This window comes from Megascapheus bottae, chromosome 7 (genome assembly GCF_031878675.1).
Source record: "Megascapheus bottae isolate mThoBot1 chromosome 7, mThoBot2.hap1, whole genome shotgun sequence".
NCBI lineage: Eukaryota > Metazoa > Chordata > Mammalia > Rodentia > Geomyidae > Megascapheus > Megascapheus bottae.
The window spans coordinates 31,801,649-31,822,823 of NC_143515.1; the positions used below are offsets into that span (position 1 = coordinate 31,801,649).

Below are 21,175 nucleotides of genomic sequence, written 5' to 3' on the forward strand. Positions count from 1 at the left end.
TGAGAACTAACGATATAGCTCAGAGATGGAGAGCATGTACAAGGCCCTGGGTTCAATCTTCAACATTCCTCCCTCATTAAAAAAAAAAAAATTGATGAGCCTAAACCAGAAGTCATTATGAGGATATTTGGCCTCAAAATAGTAGGTAGTAGGGATATGTCTGAAGTCCCCAGGCTTGAGACCTAGCAGGGAGTTCTGAAGCACTTGAGTAGGTAGTGACAGGTCAGCCTCCTAGCCTAGGTTTCTCCCTCTCTCAAGTGTTTAACTTTGTATCAAGTTCTCTTGGTGAGTGATATGAGGGAGTGAATCAGATATCCCTGATTTCTAATAACTGAGCAATTCTAACAAACCTCTGTGTTTGTAGAGTTCATTGGACTGTCTTGCTCTGTGTCAAGGCTGAGTTTATTAGCCACTCACCCATCCCAGCTATTTCAGAAGACAACAATTTTGAGGGGCCCTATGAACAGCTAGCCAGAGGTTGGAGAGGCCTCAAGATTACCTCTTTGAGTTTCTTACCAAATATGGAGAGCCAGCAGGAGCATCCAGAGCTTACATTTCAGACTCAGTGGTTACAAAACTGCTAAGTAGGAAGAAGGAAAGCTCAGCCATCCTTGGTCTTCCAAAGCCTACTTTTGTGGTGAGAAACCACATCCACTAGGGAGCTTAGCCCATGATGTTGAACCCTCCCCACCAGAAGGAGCAATGGAGATCAGAGAAGGAATTGTGAAAGAGGCCACAGGAAAATGTTAGTGATGGAGAAAAGGGAATGAAAGCTTAATGGATAGAGCTGGATCTTTATAGGGTCTGGGCTAGCCAGACTGAGCTGCCAATATAGCTCCAATTATAAGCTTTGGGACCCTGGACAATGGGCAAGTTAACCTAGAAGGGCCACCATTCCCTCATCCGTAAAATGGAGTACTTTGTGGAGATCCCAGAACTTTGCAATTGTTTGGCATGATGCATGGTATGACATTTATTCTCTAAGAATGTTAATGTCAAACAGTATAGAAATGTGCTTAGTGACTAGAAGGGACTGACAGGGCACATTTTTCATAAATTTGTCTCAGCACCAGATTCTGTTTTTCACTTTTTACAACTAGTTGTTTATCATCAGGCCAAGGCAGTCCTGGATTGTCCTAGCTATTCTGTCTAAGCTGCAGCCAGGCTTACTCCTACCATCCTTTCCTCACAGGGGCAAAATGGAGAAGTGGAGAGGGACAAGGCATTATTAGTTGCCCCTATGGTGGGAGCCAGTGGCACTAAAGCAGTGGAGGAAGATGGGAAAGGGTGGGGGGTCCTTGGGGATCCTGAAGTCTTTCTACCCAGAAGTCACTGACCCTTTCCCATACTTGTGTGCTCATCTACAGCCAATACAACTGTGTTCAATGCCTCAGCCCCACTGGCACCAAACACCAGTGCTTCTCTGGTAAGTTGTTTCCTCTTAGATGTACCGTCCACTCATTTCTTCTTGTGGGGGAAGTGGTTAAAAAGAAAAAATTTGGGAAGCTGAAACCAACTGATAGCATCCCAGAATCTCAGAGGTCAAGTTTGAGATTCCTGCATATCTTTGTGAATATATATATATATTTGTTTTATATTAAGCATAACTATAAGCATTTTAAAACATTCCTCCTATTAAGTCCATGTACATAAATATAATATTTACAAATGAAGGTGAGGTAGAGGTGAGGATTGGTAAATAGAGTGGGGTGTGTGTGTGTGGGTGTGTGTGCACGCACGCGTGTATGCACACGCACATGTGCACACACACACATACACAAAAATACACCAGTCTGTAAGCAGAGTTTCACTTCCAGCTTTCTATCTGCCTAGGAGCCCTAGTTCCCACCCAGCAATGCTGTCTCTATCCCCAGAATATTTATTAGTGTTCCCCTCCCATCCCTAATGACCAGGACTTGTCCTTTGTACTTCTTTCATCCTTAATCCCCTCTAGGTCTGGTTTGCCTTTCCCACTAATGATATGTGGTAGCCTTCAGGGGCTCCTGTTTGTCTCAGCCTAAGTGGGCTAATGGTGACATGCTAAAATCCAGATATAAGTTAGCACTTGGGGAAAATTTATAGACTTTTAGTGTTTCTGATGACTCTATCTACACATATCTCAGTTGACAGTCTACCAAAGATTTTCCCAATTAAAGATTCAGGGAAGGAAGAACATGAGGCAGTGCCCATTTCTCAGTATCTATTACATGCAAGATGATGTGAGTACTGAAGGCTAAAAAGATGTCTGAGGTGTAGCTCAGAGGTGGCCCTGAGTTGTGTCACTTAACACTACAACTTAGTAAATGAATGAATCAGACAATATGTCCCCTGTTCTCAAGTTTACTTTTTTTTTTATTAGTCCTGGGGCTTGAACTCAGGGCCTGAACACTATCCTTGGGCTTTCCTCAAGGCTAGTGCTCTACCACTTGAGCCACTCCAGCTTTTTCTATGTATGTGGTACCGATTAATCGAATCTGGGTCTTCATGCATGCTAATAAGCAAGCACTCTACCACTAGGCCACACTCCCAGCTCTTACGTTCCACTTTTAAAACTTATTGGGGCCTGGAATGTGACCTAGTGGTAGTGTGATCACCTAGCATGCACAAAGCCCCAAGTTTGATTCCGCAGAACCACATTCACAGAAAAAGCTGGAATTAGCACTGTGGCTTAAGTGACAGAGTGCTAGCCTTGAGCAAAAAGTGTCCAAGGACAGTACCCAGGCCCTGAGTTCAAGTCCCAGGACTGGCAAAAAAAAAAAGAAAGAAAAACTTATTTTTTGGTACTGGAGTTTGAACTGGAAACCTCATGCTTGCTAGGCAAGTACTCTGCCACTTGAGCTATGCCTCCAATCCCTTTTGGCTATAGTTATATTTAGATGACATCTTAAACTTTTTTTCAGTGTTAACATCAAATTAAGATACTCTCAGGTATGCCTACCTAGTAGCTGGAACAGCAGTTGTGTGCTACCATACTTAGCTTATTGATTGAGATAAGGACTTTTTGCCTAGAGTTGTCTTTGATCTTTGATTCTCCAATCTATCCTTCCCAAGTAAGCTGGAATTACACATGTGAGCCACCAAATCCGGCTCGTAGAGAGCATTTTATTTATTTTTATTTTGGTAGTACTGTGTTTTTAGTTTTTGTTTTGGCAGTACTGAGGTTTGAACTCAGGACCTCATGCTGCCTATGCAGACACTACTGCTGAGCCATACCTCCAACTGTTTCCACATCCAGTGGCTTCCTGGCTTTAGGAAAGAAGTATCATCAGTAGGACCTCTAATAGACTGACTAGGATATGAGCCAAACCTACTGAAGGAAAGGCATTATTCGTTCCTTCTTGCTAGCAAAACCCTTCATCCTAGAACACATTGAAGAAATGTGTATTAGCTCCTAATCTTCCCAGGGAGCTGCCTGCCTGAGCTTCCTTGAGCCAGACTGTCCCCAGGAATACTAGTCTGTTGCTGAGGGCTCCATTGTAGACAGGAAGGCTTGGGATTCTCAGAGTGTGAGTAGGTGTATAAGCTGCCTATGTCAGCAGGAGGTGGAGGGAGCCTACATCTAACCCACCAGGAAGTTGCTAACCCTTTCTCTCCTGTGTTTGGTCTCCAAGTACAACCCCCTTAACCTCACAGCTCTGGACTGGTCCCTGCTGAGCAAGAAGGAATGTCTGAGCTATGGTGGCCGCCTGCTGGGAAACTCATGCCAGTTCATTCCAGATCTGGCACTAATGTCCTTCATCCTTTTCTTTGGGACATACTCCATGACCTTAACACTGAAGAAATTCAAATTCAGCCGTTATTTTCCTACCAAGGTAAATATACCCTGCAGTTAAGAGGAACCTGCATCCAGACCCTAATTAGTAGGATCCCTCTTGAGTGCCCCAAAAGGTTCTGACTCATGACAGGATAGATACCCGCTTGGCACTGTAGTTTTTACAAATTAAGAATGCAGATTTTTGAGCTGGCACTGGTGGCTCACGCCTGTAATCCTAGCTACTCAGGAGGCTGAGATATGAGGGTCTGAGGATCACGGTTCAAAGCCAGCTTGGGCACCAGAAAACTGGAAGTGACTGTGTGGCTCAAGTGGTAGAGTGCTAGCCTTGAGCTAAGGAGATCAGGGACAGCAGCCAGGCCCAAAATTCAAGCCCCATGACCAAGAAAAACAAAAAGGAATGCAGATTTTGGATTCATGGAGAGCAGGATTACCTTGACAACACTGTTTTCAGGCTTTAATCTTTAGCCTTTTGTGAAGAAGTGGATCATTGTATTTTAAAGTTTTTATCATTACCTTGATGATAGATGAATTTCAAAACATCATGCATTTATGGGCCATTAGACCATTGATTTTCATATTAGAAATTGTTTTTACTTGTTGAACATTAGTGCATTCTTCTTTTGCACAGATTTACAAGAGTTTTTATATATTATGGATAGAAGCAGTTTTGTGATCATATGTATCACCCAAATTGCTTTTTTTTTTGCCAATCCTGGGGCTTGAACTCAGGGCCTGGGCACTGTCCTTGGGCTTTCCCAAAGCTAGAGTTCTACCACCTGAGCCACAGCACCACTTCTGGCTTTTTTCTACATATGTGGTACTGTGGAATCAAACCCATCTTCATGCATACTAGACAAGCACTCTACCACTAGGTCATGCTCCTGGCCCCTGCAACACAAATAGTTTTTCTCATTCTGTGGCCAGCCTTTTGATTATCTTAATGGTATATGTTGATATTCTTAGTTTTACTGTGCCCAAATACAATGAAATTTTCTACAAGGAAAGTTTTGGATAAAGAAATTTTCCTGTGTTATCTTCTTAAAGTTTCATTGTTTTTCTTTTCACATTTGATCTATAATCCATCAGAATTGATTTTGATGTATAATGTGAGATAATGTTTCTTTGTGTTTTTATATAAATAGCCAGTTGTTCCAGTCAGTACTTTTTAATATATAAAGATCATTGTTTCAAGACCATGTAGCAAGACTTTTTTTTGCCATATATCAAAAGTTCCTGTATAAGTCTGTTTATGGTTTTTTTAATCTTGTTTTTTTTAATATACCAGTATGAATGTCTTCAATTTTACAATCTATAATGTTTTTAATCTCTTTTTTTTTTGGCCAGTCCTGGGGCTTGAACTCAGGGCCTGAGCACTGTCCTTGGGCTTTCTCAAGCCTAGAGCTCTACCACTTGAGCCACAGTGCCACTTCTGGCTTTTTCTGTGTATGTGGTACCGAGGAATCGAACCCAGGTCTTCATTCATGCTAAGCAAGCACTCTACCACTAGGCCAAACTCCCAGCCTAAGTCTTTTATCTTTTTTTTTTTTTTTTTGCCAGTCATGGGGCCAGAGCACTGTCCTTGAGCTTTCTCAAGGTTAGAGCTCTACCACTTGAGCCACAGCACCACTTCCAGCTTTTTCTATGTATGTGGTACCAGGGCTTTGTGCATGCTAGGCAAGCATTCTACCCCTAGGCCAAACTCCTGGCCAAGTTTTTTTTTTTTTATCTTATAGGCTAAAAATCCCCCTCTTTGTTCTTTGTGGTTGTTTTTTGTTTTTGTTTTTGAGGGGGGTGCAAGGAGGTCAGTTGTGGGACTTGAAACCAGGGCCTGTACTTCGTCCTTGAGCCTCTCTGTGCTCAAGGCCAGCAATCTACCATTTGAGCTACAGCATCACTTCCAGCTTTTTCTGTTTATGTGGTACCAAGGAATTGACCCCAGGGTCTCATGCATGGTAGATAAGCACTCTATCACTAAGCCACATTCCCATCCCTCTCTTTGTGTTTTAACAATATTATCTTGGCTCTTGCATTTCCAAATGAAGTTTAGAATCATTTTCACTATCACGGAAATTACCTACTTCTTGGAATGTTAGTAGGATTATGTTGATCCTATATGATAATTTTGGCAGAACTGGTGTCTTTCAGATTTGAGGCTCCTGATGCATGAATATGATACACTTTATTTATTTTGAACTTTTCTTTCTCCATAATGTTTTATAGATTTTGGCTTTGAGGTTTAAAGCATTTTTGTTAGATATTTTCTTAGATAATTATTGTTTTGTGCTATTATAAATATTGTGGTCTTCAGAACAGCATTACCACTTCCAGTATATTCCAGAGAAACTCTTCACATGTATGCAAGAATAACTACACAAACACTTAGAGGAAGGCATGAAAATCATCAGACTGTATCCATTAACAGGAGAAAAAAAATGGAAAAATCCTGGAAACATATATATATATATATATATATATATATATATATAGAGAGAGAGAGAGAGAGAGAGAGAGAGAGAGAGAGAGAAAGAGAAAGAGAAAGAGAAAGAGAAACATAATCCAAAAAATATAATGAGAAAATAAAGGAAATTGCAGAAAATTACAGATATGCAGACATTTGTGTAAAATTTTCAAATGTAGCAATGCTATATTTCATTGATGGATATACATGTATTTAGTAAAAGTATAAAGATATATGGTAATAGTAAACCCCCAAGTCCAGACCAATGCTTTCTGTATAAAGAACACTGTCAAGGGGCTGGGAGTTTGGCCTAGTGGTAGAGTGCTTGCCTAACATGCATGAAGCCCTGGGTTCAATTCCTTGGTTCCACATACACAGAAAAAGCCAGAAATGGTGCTGTGGTTAACATGGTAGAGTGCCAGTCTTGAGAAAGCCCAAAGACAGTGCCTAGGGCCTGAGGTCAATCCTCAAGACTGGAAAAAAAAAAGAACACTTTCAAGGAGGCTAGTAGATGACAAAAAGCATCAACAGAATGGCTAGAGTTTTATTTTTTTTAAGGTAGAAGGATATACCCAGGTACTGCTGGCTGATGCCTGTAATCCTAGCTACTTAGAAGGCTGGGATTTGAAGGTTTTGATTTGAGGACAGCCCAGATAGGAAGAAGTTTATAAGATCCCTTATCAACTGAAACTGAGTCAATTAACACAGGCTTATTACTCTAGTGATCACAAAAAAGCCTAAAATAGGTATTATAGCCCTAGCACATGCCAGGATAGGAAGCAAGAACCTGCCTTGAAAATAACCAGCAGGTGCGTGTGCACACATACACACACACACACACACACACACACACACACACACACACATGCACACAGACACACACACACACACACCAGGAAGAAAAAGGGAGACCCTGTACCCTGTATTTCTGTGCGTGGAATTTGAGTAAGATGGGTCAGGAGACACTGATTCAGAATGTGCAGGGAGGCCAGGTCTAGGACTAGAATAGGATTTGGACTCCTGGAAACAGGAAAGAGGCAAGAGACTTGGTAGACAGAAGGTCTGAGAATTACAAGAGGGTCCATTTGGACCCTCAGCCATGTCTTATTTTTTTGGTCATATTTGGACAGGGGCAGGGTTTCTGTCTGGATTCAACCCTTGCCCTTACCATACCTACTGTTGAGTTCAGCAGTTTGTCACACGAGTACATGTTGTCAGGGCTACCCACATCCTAACAGTACATACTCCAACCACCACATCCCAACCACTTTATACATGCATAGCTCATTTCTGCCTCTCAAAGTGGGTGTTGTCTCTATCTCTGTCTCCCAAGTGAGGAAACTGAAGCTTAGAAAGATGCCATGATCCCCAAAGTCACAGCCAGCCAGGGGCAGAACCAGGATTTGAACTTGGGCCTGCTGACTTGGGCTGCTGGCCCAGCCTAAATGGAGCACAGCAGGTTCTTCATTCACTTGCTGCTTGTCTTTTGGCAGGTCCGGGCCCTGGTAGCTGACTTTTCCATTGTTTTCTCCATCCTGATGTTCTGTGGAATTGATGCCTGCTTTGGCCTGGAAACCCCCAAACTGCACGTACCTAATGTCATCAAGGTTTGCCCCTCACACCACTCTGGACACTCATTATGTTCACCCACTAGCTGTAGAACCTTTCTCCTCTATCCTCACCAAACTTACTTCCCTTAGCGAAGAGACCCTAGTGATTCTTTGTGTGTGTTCCTCTACTGCCCAGCTTCTGAGGTATGAGTCGGGGACAAATTCACCATGATCTCTTGTTATGCATCTTTGGAGAGAGAAGATGCTGGAATCTACTGTCCAGCCCAGTTGTAGCCTCTTGATTTTTATTTGAGAGTTTCCCTGTGGTCACCTGCTCAGCCATTTGGGATTTGTTATAGAGGATTCCTTAGAACAATGATTTCTAATATGTAATCCCTGTCTCAGTATCATTTTCACTTGGGAACATGCTAGAAATACAAACTCTCAGTTCTGCATTAGACCTTAGGAAACTGGGGCAGAGCACAGTAATGTGCATTTTAATATACCCTTCAGGTGATTCTGAGCATGCTCAAGTTGAGAACCACACCTTCAGAAATTTCCCACTAGGCCAGAGTTTATCTACTAATCCAGAGCAGGTACTGCAGTTTGCTTACAGCTAAGCTCAAGTCTGGTTGATTACCTTGCAAGTGCACCAACTATCTAACTAGGGCAGAGAGTTCAAACTTAACCTCCCTACCTTGTCAGTCTTGACCTTTAAAATATTATATTTATTATATACATTTTCCTGAGTAGCTTGAGCACATTCTATACAAATCATGTTAGCCTCCTGCTGTATATCTCATAACACAACAAAAGATAAATGTCAGTTTCTTCACAGATAACTCCTTATTCTCACGATGTAGTCTGAATTGATGTTTGGTGTTTTACAGACAATTCTACAGTGCTCCTCAGACAAGTGAAGAGTCAGACACTGGGCCCATAAATGCATTATTCTTATCATTTTGGTCTCTTGCTTTTGTCCTTTTGCATGCCCCTCTCCTGGCTGCCCTCTGAACTTCCCTTCCTATTTTCCATTCGACCCCAGATGCAGCTAAGTATCCTTTGGTTCTGCAGCCCTCAGCTGTGTTCATGCTCCTTCCTATGTCTGCCTTCTTCCATGATCTCTTTAAAGTTGCATGTGCCTAATGTTTGTAAGGGAAACTGCACCTGAAACATATACCGAGGTGGGAGAGTGGGCCGGCAGGCAAGTGCCTGGGACAAGGGAGAAAAGAAAGGGCCCTCTCCATTTGCTCCACCCAGCCCACGAGGCCTGACCGAGGCTGGTTCGTGGCCCCTTTTGGGAAGAACCCATGGTGGGTGTACCTGGCGAGCATCCTGCCCGCCTTGCTGGTGACCATCTTGATCTTCATGGACCAGCAGATCACAGCTGTCATTGTCAACCGGAAGGAAAACAAGCTGAGGGTAAGACTGGTGTTAGGAGCAAAGCCAGAATGAATAGCAGAGGGCAATGATTTTTCTCTTAATAATTGGAGAAAAGATCAGTTCCTACTTTAAATGGATGGAATGGGTGGGAAGTGCCTCTCAACAGGAACATGGTGCTTGGTCTGATGACCAGACCAAGACTACACTGGACAACTGGGCACAGGCCCCTTGCCTCTCCTAAAGTACCCCTCCACCTCTGTACCTCTTGACAATGAACTTGGAAATCTAAGAAGATGCCGACAGGGGATAGATCTTAAATAATGAGGGAAGCACTACTTCCCCCACCAAAACTCCCCTCCCTGGGTCTGAGACACTCAGACTGCCTGTCCCCAACCCCACTCCAGGGTTGGTGAAGGCCTTTTTTAGCTGGGGACCCTTGTCCAGGAACTGTAGAGATACCGTGGCTGCTGAGTGGGGATCAGTGGCCTGAATAGGGGCCTTTCTAAGCCTAAATACCCCCACCTCCATTACTTGCATCCTTAGCCTGGTTCACCTTTTAGGCAAGGTGGCAACTGAAGCCACCTCTGGGAGTGGTGAGACCCATGCTTCTAAAGTCTTCATCCAGAGCACCTCTGAGACAGGGGGAGCCCTTGAACCCTATTCTATAAAATAGCTACACTGAGGGCCAGGAGTTTGGCCTAGTAGTAGAGTGCTTACCTAGCATGTACAAAGATCCAGGTTCGATTCCTCGGTACCACATGCATAGAAAAAAAAAACAGAAGTGGTGCTGTAGCTCAAGAGGTAGAGCTCTAGCCTTGAGAAAGCCCAAGGACAGTGCTCAGACTCTGAGTTCTAGCCCCAGGACTAGCACGCACACACACACACACACACACACACACACACACACACACACACACACACACACAAAATAGCTACATTGAGAATGAGTAGGTTCCCAGAGGCTTCTCCTTCCTCTTGCTCCTACAGAAAGCTGCTGGCTACCATCTGGACCTGTTGTGGGTGGGCATCCTCATGGCATTGTGCTCCTTCACGGGGCTCCCCTGGTACGTAGCTGCCACAGTCATCTCCATCGCCCACATTGACAGCCTCAAGATGGAGACGGAGACCAGCGCCCCTGGGGAGCAGCCTCAGTTCCTGGGGGTCAGGTAGGAAGGAACAGGGCATAAATCAAACAGGAGAGACATGCTTGCAGGAGGAGAAATGGTTTTGCTTACCATCAAGGATATTGGGCAAAGGCCCCTAACTCAGACAGCTTAGAAACTATAGGGACAGGAGTGATACCCTAAAGGGAGAGAAGGAAGAAAGGAAGAATTCAGTTCCATTTGGTACTTTGCTCAGTAGTCTCCTAGTAGTGCGCATGCCCATACCCATCAATACAGTTTATCTTTAGAGAGTCTCACCAGGTTATACTAAAGACTTTACCTGTCCTGCACTTTATGTCACTCTCCAAGCCCCAAGCATCCCTGTGCTCTCTTGCTCTGCTCCATCTCCATTCAAAAAGCTTTCTTGGGTCCACCCTCATTGCCTGTCCTGTGACCCTGACCTGTTTCTGTTCTTTCCCTTGTCCCATATCAGGTCCCCAAGCTATTTCAGGAATGAAGCATATGTACTCACAGCAGACCCTGGCATTTCCTTAAATAGCTTCCCTGGAAACGTCTTCCTCCTGCCTGTTAGCCTAATTTGAGGGTTTAGGACTAGATAAGGTAGTGTTTTTGAACTCCTAGACTTAAGCAATCTGTTCCTAAAGTTCAGGGTTCCAACCTAGGTTGTGCCAGGGTCTGGACATTCAGGCAAACCTGCTAACCCAGCCCTGATGACTGCTCTCTCAGTAGATGTATGTCTATCCCAGATTTTCACCAGTTGTGGCCCACAAGAGTAAGGAGCTTATCACCAAACAGTAGAGTAATAAGTGCTAAATGTCACAACAATCTCTTCTTGTACATGCTATTACTTTCATTTATTTAACCCATCTCGCCTGATGCCACATGACAGGTAGCAGACCAAGATTCAAACTAAGTCTGATGGGTTAGGCACCCCAGCCATTAAGCAATATTCTCACCAACCTCCAGTATGTCCCTACAAAATACCCTGATCTTGGTCAGTGGGTTCCCTGTCTCCCCTGTGTGGGTCAGAAGGGTTTCAGGCTATAAGGCAAAGCCCAGTGGAGAAGGTCTGTGAGATCATGGCTTTATACACAAGTTTCAGAGCCCACAGAAAAACGGGGCTAGAAATGGTCACTGAGCACTTGGTGGGTCACTTCTGACAGTGTGTTGTTCTTCACCAGGGAACAGAGAGTAACTGGTATCATTGTTTTCATCCTGACGGGAATCTCTGTCTTCCTGGCTCCTATCCTGAAGGTAAGACCTTGCAACCAACTACAGTCCACATTGCCTAAAAATCTTATCAGATCAAAACCTTATCTAACCCCAATGTAGTCTCATCCACCCCACTCAGCATCCACTCTTATCTTTCTGGAAGACAGTGTTCTCTCTGGCAGTCTTATTCCTGCTTAGATCAAAACCTTCCTGAGCTGGGTGTGTCCATGTTGTGGTTTGTGACTGTGCTTTCTTGTTTGCTCCGTTTCTGAAGTTTAAACTTTGCAGCAGGAAACTTCCCTAGTTCTGCTAAGCTTGTTCTCCACTCCTTTGTCTCAGTGTCTTGAGTGTATAAGTGAGTTTGATGTTTGAAATTCCTCTTACTCGTGTCCCACCTAGCCAGATGGAAGAAACTACCTACAGCAAGGGTACATATGTGGTAGATGTTCCCCAGAGCCATTGCTTTCTAATCAAGAATGGGGGTTCCTACAAGGTCTCTCCACTCTGTCCTCCACTGAATCACCTATCAATGGCCCTTTCTCTCCGCTAATGCCATGTTAGTGGCAGAGTGCTTGCTTAGCATGTGCAAGGCTAAGGTTCAATACCTAGTATTACATTAGACTTCTTTCTTGAGTTAAGGTATTAGACTAACATGCTGTACCATTTACTTCCTTTGAATATTGCAAAACAGCTCATGAGTTGGGAACTTGTGAAAAACAAAGACTGAAAAAACATAATGTAATTGATCCAAATACATTTCTTGCTTAAGAATTGGTCTTGGGTATGCTGGAGCAGAATATATAAGGCTGACTGGCTTTAAAGGAATATTTTTGTTATTCAGGAAACACATCACTCATGGGTGGGCAGGCATATTATTTATTTAGAAAGTTAATTGTTTATGTTTGTTTGTTTTTGTGTGCTGTTCCTGAGGCTTGAACTCAGGGCCTGGGCACTGTCTTTGAACCTTTTTGCTCAATACTAGTGCTCTACCACTTGAGCCACAGCTCCAATTCTGTTTTTTTGCTGGTTAATTGGAGATTGAGCATCTGGCTTCATGAACCTTGATCTGAAACTGTTGAGTAGGTAAGATTATGGGTGTGAGCCACTGGCAGCTAGCTAAGTTATTTTAAATGGCAAATGAATATTTAATTTTATGGAAAGGACTTCAAAGAATTGAATATGTCAGTCTTCATACTATCTGACAAACATTCCTATCAAAATAAAAACAACGCCTTAACCTAAGGATAACTCAAAGTTCCTTTAAACACCAGGAGTCAGAAGCTCCAGAGTTCCTATGATTGGGACTCAGACCTTAGGCAATCCCAGGGCTCTGCTCCAGCTGTTTGTGTGTTCAGCAATTCAGCCATTTTACATGAGCTTTTGTGTGGATTTGAATGGAGCACAAAGCAGTCAGAAAATTCCCCTACAGATTCCCTTCCTTTTGTTCCATTTACCACATCATCAATTCTTTTGTGAACACATTTATTATATTCTGTGTATACATTTTTCTAGGCTTTTGACATTTCCTTTTAGTAATTTTTTGTTTTTACACTAAAATAGTCTATCTTCTTAGTATGGGTAGCTTGCCTACAGCAGTATAATTTGAAATGATGGCTGGGGTGCAGCTCAGCAGCTGAACACTTGTTTAGCATGTGCAAGACACTGGGTTCATGTCTCAGTACCCCACCCCCACACACACCAAGTATGGTCACATTATTCATTCCTGAGTGGCATTTAATAGTTTCACATTTTGAGCATAATGGAAATTCCCTGTCAGCTATCGTTTTTGACCCAGATGTTGTAATGCTTTCCAACTATGAACTGAATTTCTACTATGTTGATTTGTGCATTTATAAAATAGGCTATAGAAAGTGCCAGATATGGCCGGGAGTTTGGCCTAGTGGTAGAGTGCTTGCCTAGCATGCACTAAGGCCCGGGTTCCATTCCTCAGTACCACATAAATAGAAAAAGCCGAAAGTGGTGCTGTGGCTCAAGTGGTAGAGCTCCAGCCTTGACAAATTCCAAGGATAGTGCTCAGGCCCCACAACCAACCAAAAAAAAAAAAGTGCCAATTATGAGAAAATGTTAACTACTGCTGTAACTGTTCCATGACTTTTCCACGAAAGTTTTCAAGGATCCACACAGGTCCAATGCTAGTTTAAGGCTCAAAAGAAATATAATCAAAGGAAAATAAGCCCAAATCATCAATTATCCAGAAGCACAGTTTGAGAAGGGCAAATGTATTGTCTTCATTGTATCAAGCCAGTATGGCCATACACATGGTTAGAGAGCAAACAGATGTGTTCTACTTGAGGAATCAAGGCCTAAAGAGGCAAATAGTCCTCCTGCCTATCTTAATTTATGTAATAAAAATGATTATTATTCTATGAAAAAATAGTCAAGTGGATAAACCTTATCACTAGATGATACAAATACCAAATCCCATGTTAAGGGGGGAAAAATCTGATGTAGCCAGTTCAACAGAACATAATTTAATGAACATGAGAGGGCCTAGATTTAATCATTATTTATTTCCAATAAATATATCTTCTTATAAACTATTTAACTTTTTTGTAACTGTATGCTTGTCCGTCATCCTAGGTAGAGGTGAGTGTTAGACCCATAGAACATTGGGGCAATGGCTACAGCTCAGTGATAGAGCACTTGCCTAGCATGCACAAGGCTATGGAAAGAAGGAAGGAAGGGAAAAAAGAAGGAAGGAGAAAAAGAGAGAGGGAGGGAGGGAAAGAGAATGAAAGGGAGGGAGGGAGGGATGGATCTAACATTGGAGAGCTGTCTACTGAAGATAACACTGCAGTTAGAATCTCTAATTTTTGCTTATGTTACCAACAGCAGAGTAGTATTGCTGATACTGTAAACTATAGAGAGTGTAAATTGGATTTGATTTACCAGTGTTGTTAATGTGCCTATATTGATTTTTTTGTGGGGGAGGGTTCATGGGGCTTCAACTCTGGGCCTGGGCATTGTCCCTGAGCTCTTTGGCTCAAGGCTACCACCCTACCCTTGAGCCACAGCTCCACTTCCCGTTTTCTACTGATTAATTGGAAATAAGAGTCTCACGGCTTTGTAGTGCCCAGGCTGGCTTTGGAGTGTGATCCTCAAATCTCAACCTCCTGAATAGCTAGGATTACACGCCTGGCTCCTATATTGATTTTTAATTGTGCTTATATTTGTGTCTGATATCTGTAATCGTACCTAGTCAGGATACTGAAATCTGAGCGTTGTGGTTCAAAGCCAGACTGGTCAAGAAAGTCTGTGAGACTCATCTCTAATTGACTACCCAAAAAAGCTGGAAGTCAAGTAGTAGAGCACCTTGAGCACAAGAAGTTCAGATCCTGACTCCAAGCCCAAGGCTTGGCACCAAAAAAAGAGGAAAAAGAAGATTTGAATCATGATTATAGGACAATATGAATTATATGATTATATTTTTGAAAAAGCAAACCAATTACCACTGTCTCTTATGTTTGAAAAAGAGACCCACCAAACTCTTAGTAGATAGTTATAAGCAGTTGCAATTATTTAACATGCTTCTGTTTTGCTTCACTGGCATCTGTGTATGATGTGTGGTTTCTGATACATGTCCTGGGCCCTGCTGATGTAGGTCAGCTCACCAAAGGTCACTAGCCCCTGTAGGCTGGGTAGCTTCTGGGGGCTGAAAGGAGGACATGGTGAGGGGCCCTGCAGGAATGAGCAGACAGAAGCATATGGGGTTTTCTCACTTTTCAGAAGGAGTATCTTCTACCAGACCATATAGGGCTAGGAGAGGAGTTCAACTAGCTATCCTAGCTAGAGAGGGAGCAGTGGTGCCCAGCAACCCCCATCTCCCACTCCTGCCCCACCTCTGCTACTGTGCTTCCAGATCTGCTTTCAGACCCTTAGTGCCTCCAAAAACCAGCTCCCCAGCTTTAGTGTTCTGGGAGCATCTTTGACCAGAGCAGCTGTCCAAGGACCCACTCCAGACCCAACAACAACTCTCATTTCAGTACATCCCCATGCCAGTACTGTATGGAGTCTTCCTCTACATGGGTGTGGCCTCTCTGAATGGCATACAGGTAAGACTTCCTCCCAGGCTCATGTGACCTCGAATCCCTCCATGTCAACTCCCATATGATGAAGGCCTCATCCAGTTTTAAAATAATAATAATAATAGTGCCATCGGTTACTAGGCAAAATAAACTTCCAGGTAAAGTACCTATTTAGGCAGGTGTCATGTAATTTAATCCATATAATTAGATCCTTGATCCCCATTTTACAGATGGGGAAACTGAAGCTAAGAATTCAAAACCCGAGCCAGGCACAGTGGCTGTAATCCTAGCTACTCAGGAGGCTGAGATCTGATGATCACGGTTCAAAAGCCAGGCTGGGCACTAAAGACTGTTGAGACTCTTATCTCCAGTTCGCCACTAGAAAACTGGAAGTGATGTTGTGGCTCCAGGGGTAGGGAGGTAGCCTTGAGCTGAAGAGTTCAGGGACAGCACCCAGGCCCAGAGTTCAAGGCCCATGACTGACAAAAAAAAGAAGAAAAAAAAAGAATTCAAAACTCAGCTAACTCCAGTGAGCATTTCACTATACTTGCCCTGTCCTCCACCTTCCCCTCCAGAAGATAGCCCTGAAAAAGAAAAGATTTTGTGTGACATACTTGTAATGCGTTTTCCTTGAATATGGAGCACATTTATTGTGCAACTATCCCTTCTGTAGTGCATCTTAACATCTGATCAAAAGTTGCCTCTCGGAGCTCCCTATCAAGATATCCCACCCCCTACTCTCATGTTCCAGCAGGCCTTCACACCTACCTCATCCCCCCCCCCACCACACCACACCCTGTACCCCCACACCCTATCTCCTCAGGGCTTGGCTTGCCTGGCTGAGCCCTGCACTGTCCTTGCCAGTTCTGGGACCGCTGCAAACTCTTCCTGATGCCTGCCAAGCACCAGCCGGACTATGCCTTCCTGCGCCATGTGCCTCTGCGCCGCATCCACCTCTTTACCCTCGTGCAGATCCTCTGCTTGGCGGTGCTGTGGATCCTCAAGTCTACTGTGGCTGCCATCATCTTCCCAGTCATGGTAAAGTTGGCTCAGATTCCCCTACTTCCACATGTTAGGTCTGTGCAGGTATCAAGATCTAGCCTGTACAGAACTGCAGAACTAGCTTAGCGGTTAATGCCAGGCCAGATGCTATGCAACTCTGAAGGGTAAAGAGGAAGAGTGCCACTGTGCCAGATGCCCCTCCAGTGACAACCCAAGTGTGATGTCAGGGCAAAAGCCACCCAGTATCTGTGCTAGCATAGGGATCAGCGTGGGGCTGAAGGACAAACTCAACCTGCAAATAAAGTTCCCCACAGCCAACCCTCACCTCTTCTCAGAAGTACATACATGCTGACTGTAAGTCCTTTCACCAAGCAAAGTAACTGAATTTGACAAATATGCCATCCCATTCAAGAGCACTAAAATAAAGAGAAATAGTGAGGTGGCTTGGGGGAAGAACAGGATCAAAATTTTCAGAACCCAATGACTATGAAGTTTGAGCTGGGGAAAGATATACAGAACTTCTTTGACTATTATAAATGTTATAGAACTCTAAAATTCCAAAAGAAAAACTGAAAGGAGCTGGGTGCTAGTGGCTCACTTCTGTAATCCTAGCTTAGGAAACTGAAAACCGAGGACTGCTGTTTGAAGCCAGCCCAGGCAGGAAATCTGTAAGACTCTTATCTCCAATAAACTACTCAGAAAAAGTCCAAGGTGGTGCTGTGGTTCTACTAGTATAGTGCTAGCGAAGCTCAAGAACAGCGCTCGTGGCCAGAGTTCAAGCCCTAGGACCAGCCAAAAAAAAGAAAGAAAGAAAGAAGGAAGGAAAGAAGGAAGGAAGGAAGGAAGGAAGGAAGGAAGGAAGGAAGGAAGGAAGGAAGGAAGGAAGGAAGGAAAAGAAAGAAAGAAAATGAAATATGCTGCATCTGTTCCCCCAGATAACTCTTTGTGTGGAAAGGGGCCTAGTCTCTTCTGGGGACCAGTGTGAGGACTAATACTGGTGGAGCACCTACAGGTCTAGACTAGAGGCCAAAGTAAGGACACAGATGTATAACTTTAAGGAGGTGGGCCTGTAGGCCAATGGTAGACAAATTGACGCTTAGGCCCTGGGTTCAATCTCTAACACCAAAGAAGAAAAATAAAATAAATAGGACTTTAAATGTGTATTCTTTGGAGGATACATTATTAAGTGGTTCTTGATCCTGAAAAAATTTGGGTCAGATTACCACTGATCAATTCAGTCATAATCTCCTGGGGAGCTCAGGCTTTAGTGATTTTTAGAAAGTCAACAGGTGAGTATAAATATGTAGCCAGGGTTAAGAATGACCCTCCCAAGGGAAGGGAAATGCTTCCGCCCCCTGGCGGAAGCTCATGGGCTTCAGAGATGAGAAAAAGTGGGATAATAATAGTAAAGATATACAACAATCCCTGAAGTACATTCAGCAATCCTGTTTTAATGATGATACAGCTAAGACTCAAAGAACATGAGGAGGTAACCCAGGTCACACAGCCAGGATAGGGCAGAGCAAGAGCCTCACCTTGACCACAGATTTTTTTTTTTAATTTAAGTATAGCCTAGCAAGTCAGGAGGCTGAGATCTGCCAGGCAAATCTGAGAGTTTTTTTTTTTTATCTCCTAATAATTAGCAAAAAGCTAGAAGTGGAGGTGTTGCTCAAGTGGTAGAATGTCAGCCATAAGCTGAGAGAACAGAAACCTGAGTTCAAGCTTCAATAATGGCACACAAAAAATTGGTTTTAAATCTTCCCTACAGAGCACTCTTTTTAAATTGTGTATCTTAACTAGAACTTTCTAAACTTCCCTTTAAATATTCTAGTTATTTGAAGTAGCACTGTGATTCAAGTGGTAGAGCATTGAGCTGAAAAGCTCAGGGACAATGGCCAGGTCCAGAGTTCAAGCTCGATGACTGACCGGAAAAAAAAAAAAAAGTAAATATCCTAATTATCCTGCTGGGGTATGAGAAGTAAAAGAATACCTGCCTGGCAAATGCAGAGAACACTAAGTTCAATCCCTAGTATCTCAAAAAAGAAAAAAATTAGATATCCTACTATACTTTATTCAGTTTTGTTAAGAGATTGATAGCACAGAAATGGAGGCAGAGGGACAATGAATCCCACAGGTTGATCCATGAGCTACTTGGGAAATGTATTAGAGGTACAAATTCTCAGGCCCCACCCCAGCCCTACTGATCTAGAGATTTTACTATTGCATCAGCAATTTGTGTCTTAATCCGCCCTCCAAGTGACTCTGGAGCACACTCATGTCTGATAACCATGAATTTAAAGAAGTACTGTGTTTATCCAACCCATGGTTTCCATCCTGGATCCCCACTTCAACTGTCACAGGCCTGTCCCTCTCAGTAATTGATAACTTGAAGAAAGACTAGATTTAAGAGATACCTAGGTAGGGGTGAATGATGGTTTGTAGAAACTTTCAAATGGCTCCAAGGAATTAACCACAAAAAATACACAAACAAGAGAAAAAACTATCCTGTGGACTTAACCTCCACGAACCAATAGTTTTCATTTGTAAAAAAGGTGAGATCACTGGAACAGGTAGATGAGTTCAGGTCACATTGGGAGACTGGGAGCCAAGCATGGTGTGGACAATAGTTCCCTCTGAGCTTTCTCAAAACTTCAGTCTCTCTTTCTACCCACCACAGATCCTAGGACTTATCATTGTTCGAAGGCTTCTGGACTTCATCTTCTCCCAGCATGACCTGGCCTGGATTGACAACATCCTCCCAGAGAAGGAGAAAAAGGAGACAGACAAGAAAAAGAAAAGAAAAGGGACCCATGAGGACAGTGATGAGGAGGTGGGAAAGATGTGATGCTTGAGCAAAGGGGAGAGGTCTAGAGACCTTCCCTTCACTTCTGCCTCTACCAGGGAAGAATGGCCTGCAGCAATGCTTGGATTCAATCAAGGATGAGCTTGGGCTTCTTCCTACCTTCATCTGGGGTTACGAGTCCATCTGTTCATAGGAATATCTTCAGGGTGGCCAGAGCCAGTGACCCTCCCTGCCCTAAAATACGTGACTGACCAAGTCCACTCTCCTGTTCTTGTGGGTTACCAACTAGTAGTGCAGTTCCCTGAGGAAAGATAGCTATAACATGTAGGATTGGGATAGGCTTAGGAAGAAGGTACCTGGTAAGAGCTTACATACAGGCAGAGAGGAGGACAAGTTTTCCCTGGGCCTATCCAAGCAAAGAGCGTATCTCATATGCCCCAGGTATTAAGATGAAGTGAGGCAAGAAGTGTGTGTCCTCACTGAAAGGAGAGTGACATTTCCCAGATGCCTAGGACCACCTAGTTGTCCCATTTCCCCTGCTACTCTCACCTGCTTCTTCTACACCCACCCCCAAAATACTCTGTGAGTGTTCTGGAGCCATTCTAGAAGTTACCATGTATCTCAAAACATTAGGCAAGACTATGTGGTTCAAGTGTTCATTACAAATGATGACACAGTACCCCAAAGGGAAGTAACTTACCCATGATGAGCAATAGCTGTCTAGGAGGAAATTAAAGTCATTCCTGACTTTAAAACCTGATTTCCAATATACTGAACTGCCCCCATGTCATTTTTTTTTTTTCGGTCGTGGGGCTTGAACTCTGGGCCTGGGCCCAGCTCTGGGCCTGAGCTCTCCAGCTCAAGGCTAGTGCTCTACCACTTTGAGCTACAGTGCCACTTCCAATTTTCTAATGGTTAATTAGAGATAAGACTGGCAAGCTTTTGTGCCCGGGCTGGCAGTGAACTGTGATCCTCAGATCTCAGCATCCTAAGTAGCTAGGATTATAGATATGAGCCACCAGCTCCTGGGTCCATGTCATCTCTTAATGCCTAGCTCCTGGTCTTTCAGTCTGACCTGAATTAGCCTACCTTGTTCTGGTGATCTCACTTTTTGCAAATGAAAGCTGCTAACAGGCAAATCCTCGGAGACTAATTGGTAAATCCTTGCTGACCAGTTAACTCCCCTGTCCCTTAATTACTGTCCTTTTTCAGGACAGAGAGATAATTTGGAAAAGATAGATTTTGAAAACAAAGAGTTCAAATGTCTTTACAAATAATATTCTTTCGTTGGTTCATTTAATAAGTATCTATGTAGCTTTCACATTGACAGAACTACACCGGGTTGGAGGTGTGGGAAAAGTATCTCTGCATTATCTGCTATATTCAGTGAAAGAATGTGAAATTCCTAGATTCATCTTGTGCACATCTTTATAGCAACACTGGGAACACTGGAAAGTTCATTCCCAATGACTGGCTATGTTAACAGATGAAACTTGTTTTGAGGAGTGACATCTCACGACAAGTTCCTTCTTGTTCCCTGAATGTCTAGAAAGTGCACTTACACTGCTCACTGCCCTCCAGGTCTCTAGAGTGCTAGCACCCTGATGCTTAGTCTGGATGTGACGAAGATGGCAATCTGCACATTGTAGATATATGCATTTTCCATCTTGGCAAGAAAACCAAAGTGGTTATGTTGGTGGTGTTTATCAGCTTTTCCCACTGTTTTTCTCCAGCCCCAGTTCCTTCCTCCCTCAGTTATAAAGATTCCTATGGAAAGTGTCCAATCAGATCCCCAAAATGGTATCCACTGCATTGCCAGTAA

General features: G+C 43.4%; 1 protein-coding gene across 1 annotated transcript in view; it reads left to right on the top strand.

Annotated features, from left to right (window-relative positions):
* Slc4a5 (solute carrier family 4 member 5) overlaps positions 1–21,175 on the top strand; it is a 101,405-nt gene that overhangs the window by 76,302 nt on the left and 3,928 nt on the right. The window contains exons 17-25 of the mRNA XM_090336660.1: positions 1,368–1,426; positions 3,612–3,812; positions 7,727–7,840; positions 9,044–9,205; positions 10,154–10,332; positions 11,472–11,544; positions 15,507–15,575; positions 16,413–16,586; positions 19,228–19,380. Coding sequence (XP_090192786.1) covers positions 1,368–1,426; positions 3,612–3,812; positions 7,727–7,840; positions 9,044–9,205; positions 10,154–10,332; positions 11,472–11,544; positions 15,507–15,575; positions 16,413–16,586; positions 19,228–19,380 — 1,184 coding nt within the window. The remainder of the gene's footprint in view (positions 1–1,367; positions 1,427–3,611; positions 3,813–7,726; positions 7,841–9,043; positions 9,206–10,153; positions 10,333–11,471; positions 11,545–15,506; positions 15,576–16,412; positions 16,587–19,227; positions 19,381–21,175) is intronic.